Below are 1881 nucleotides of genomic sequence, written 5' to 3'. Positions count from 1 at the left end.
AGTGGCACCCTTTCCCTCTGCGCATGCGTACTGAATTACATCTTCATCATTGTACACAGTTTTAGTAGCTTCCGGGTCACGACCGAACGGGAAATGAACAATGTTTCGCCCTGCTTCGGGTTCTTTACATTGAGCTGCATTTTGAAGTATTTTGAAGAAAAAAATGAAAGATGAACACGCATTACATAATATTGAACTTGCATTTCACATGTACAGAAAAATATTGCACACACATCATGCTTTAACAAATTTATGTGATAACGATAATTCTGTGGTTTTTGATAACATTTTAAAGATAAATCACCATTATCTTTGCTCTTAAAGTTTAGTCTAGCTTTTAAATAACCCTACCTTTAATTCACAATGCTTCCAGCTGTAGCATGAGTATCTTAATTCACCTTTATTTACTGGTTATCGCAGTATCCTATCTCCTCCCCCTCTCGCCTTTTTTTTTTCTCTCTCTCTCTCTCCCATTCTTTCTCTCACTCTCTCCCTCTCTCTCTTTATTTATAAATATATATATTTACATATCCATATACATGCATACCTTTCTTTTCTTTCACTATGTTCATATGCTAATTTCGCTACGTATATAACTTTCCATACCTAAACACGCGAGTCCATCTGGTCTTGGGTCCCATACACCAGATTCAATACAATACGAGTATTCAGTTCCAGAGTGGGAATACCCCTCCTCACAGGAAAATGTAACACGTGACCAAAGAAGGTATACCGATTGGCTAGGTGTGGTGATGACGTTTGCAAGCTCGGATGGTGGACCACATTCTAAAGGAAAAAAAAGTGAAAAGCGGTACACCTTTAGACATCAGAAAGCAGGAATATAATACTGTGCCATTCTTGTTGGGCAAAATCTTGATTTGTCTCTTACCCGAATCCTTTACAACCCATAATTCAGTTTTAGGCTTTAGCACTTGAAGCATGTGTGGTGTGGAACGAGCAGATTTTTGAAATGTATAGGATAGTGGTAAAAAATAAAACACCACTGAAAGGTGACAGATATTTATGCATTATGCTATTGTTCAAGGTGCAGAGAAAATAACATCAATTCGTTCTAAAGCAAATTACGAATTGTATGATAATGTGTAACCTTGACGTATAAAATAATTCTTTATCCACAGTACGCTACATATGTATGGCAGGCTCCTGTGTGAATGCCTTAATACACCCTATACGCCGACGAGCAGTTTGAACAAGATACCAACTCCAAATACATTACGCAGCGTACATCATTGATTCAAATCATTGCACATAATTCTCATTTTGAATCGGGTGATGCAAGATAAAATCATAGCTTAGAAATATATAAATTTATAGAAAACACTATGGCTCTTACCTGGTACCGGCGATCCAAATGCAACCGATATCAAAACGAAGAAGTACAATAGTTTCCGTTCCATCTTGGGTAATGCTTCGACAATAGTGTTACACTGCTCTTCGCAAAATAAAATTTATCGTCTGATTAATGTATTTCCTAGAGACGCAAGAAAAGGTTTAAAGGTCGAAAAGCCGGATGTTTCCTTACACAGTTTGTATTGCTGGGTGTATAAAAATATCGAACAAAAACAGCACGCTGTAAGAGTTAAACTCATTGATTAATGGTTAACGCTGCTACAAACAAAATTAAGATCGAAGTCAGAGCGAAGATCAACCTGTCTCACCTAAGTGTTGATTTTCCTGATGCTTATCTTTGTAGGATCGTTGTTTGCTCTGTCGAGTGACGTGGATCGTTTGCATTCTTTGTTACAAGTTATCTATCATTGCAGAATCTCAAACAATAGTAAGACTTTGACTTATTGGTTGAAGATGAAGTTGAAGTTTATTTGTTCCTCATTTGCACCAAAAAACAATTCACTTTTGTTT

General features: G+C 36.8%; 1 protein-coding gene across 1 annotated transcript in view; it reads right to left on the bottom strand.

Annotated features, from left to right (window-relative positions):
* The window catches only part of LOC100889375 (sushi, von Willebrand factor type A, EGF and pentraxin domain-containing protein 1), a 4158-nt gene extending 2603 nt beyond the window's left edge, over window positions 1-1555 (bottom strand). The window contains exons 1-3 of the mRNA XM_003730705.3: window positions 1355-1555; window positions 607-786; window positions 1-134 (exon numbers count right to left, since the gene is read on the bottom strand). The exon at window positions 1-134 is cut by the window's left edge and continues 70 nt beyond it. Coding sequence (XP_003730753.2) covers window positions 1-134; window positions 607-786; window positions 1355-1418 — 378 coding nt within the window. The 5' untranslated portion in view covers window positions 1419-1555. The remainder of the gene's footprint in view (window positions 135-606; window positions 787-1354) is intronic.
* Window positions 1556-1881: the final 326 nt, after the last annotated feature.

This window comes from Strongylocentrotus purpuratus, unplaced genomic scaffold (assembly GCF_000002235.5).
Source record: "Strongylocentrotus purpuratus isolate Spur 01 unplaced genomic scaffold, Spur_5.0 spur5_scaffold_16, whole genome shotgun sequence".
Lineage (NCBI taxonomy): Eukaryota > Metazoa > Echinodermata > Echinoidea > Camarodonta > Strongylocentrotidae > Strongylocentrotus > Strongylocentrotus purpuratus.
This window is presented reverse-complemented; position numbering and strand designations above follow the sequence as displayed.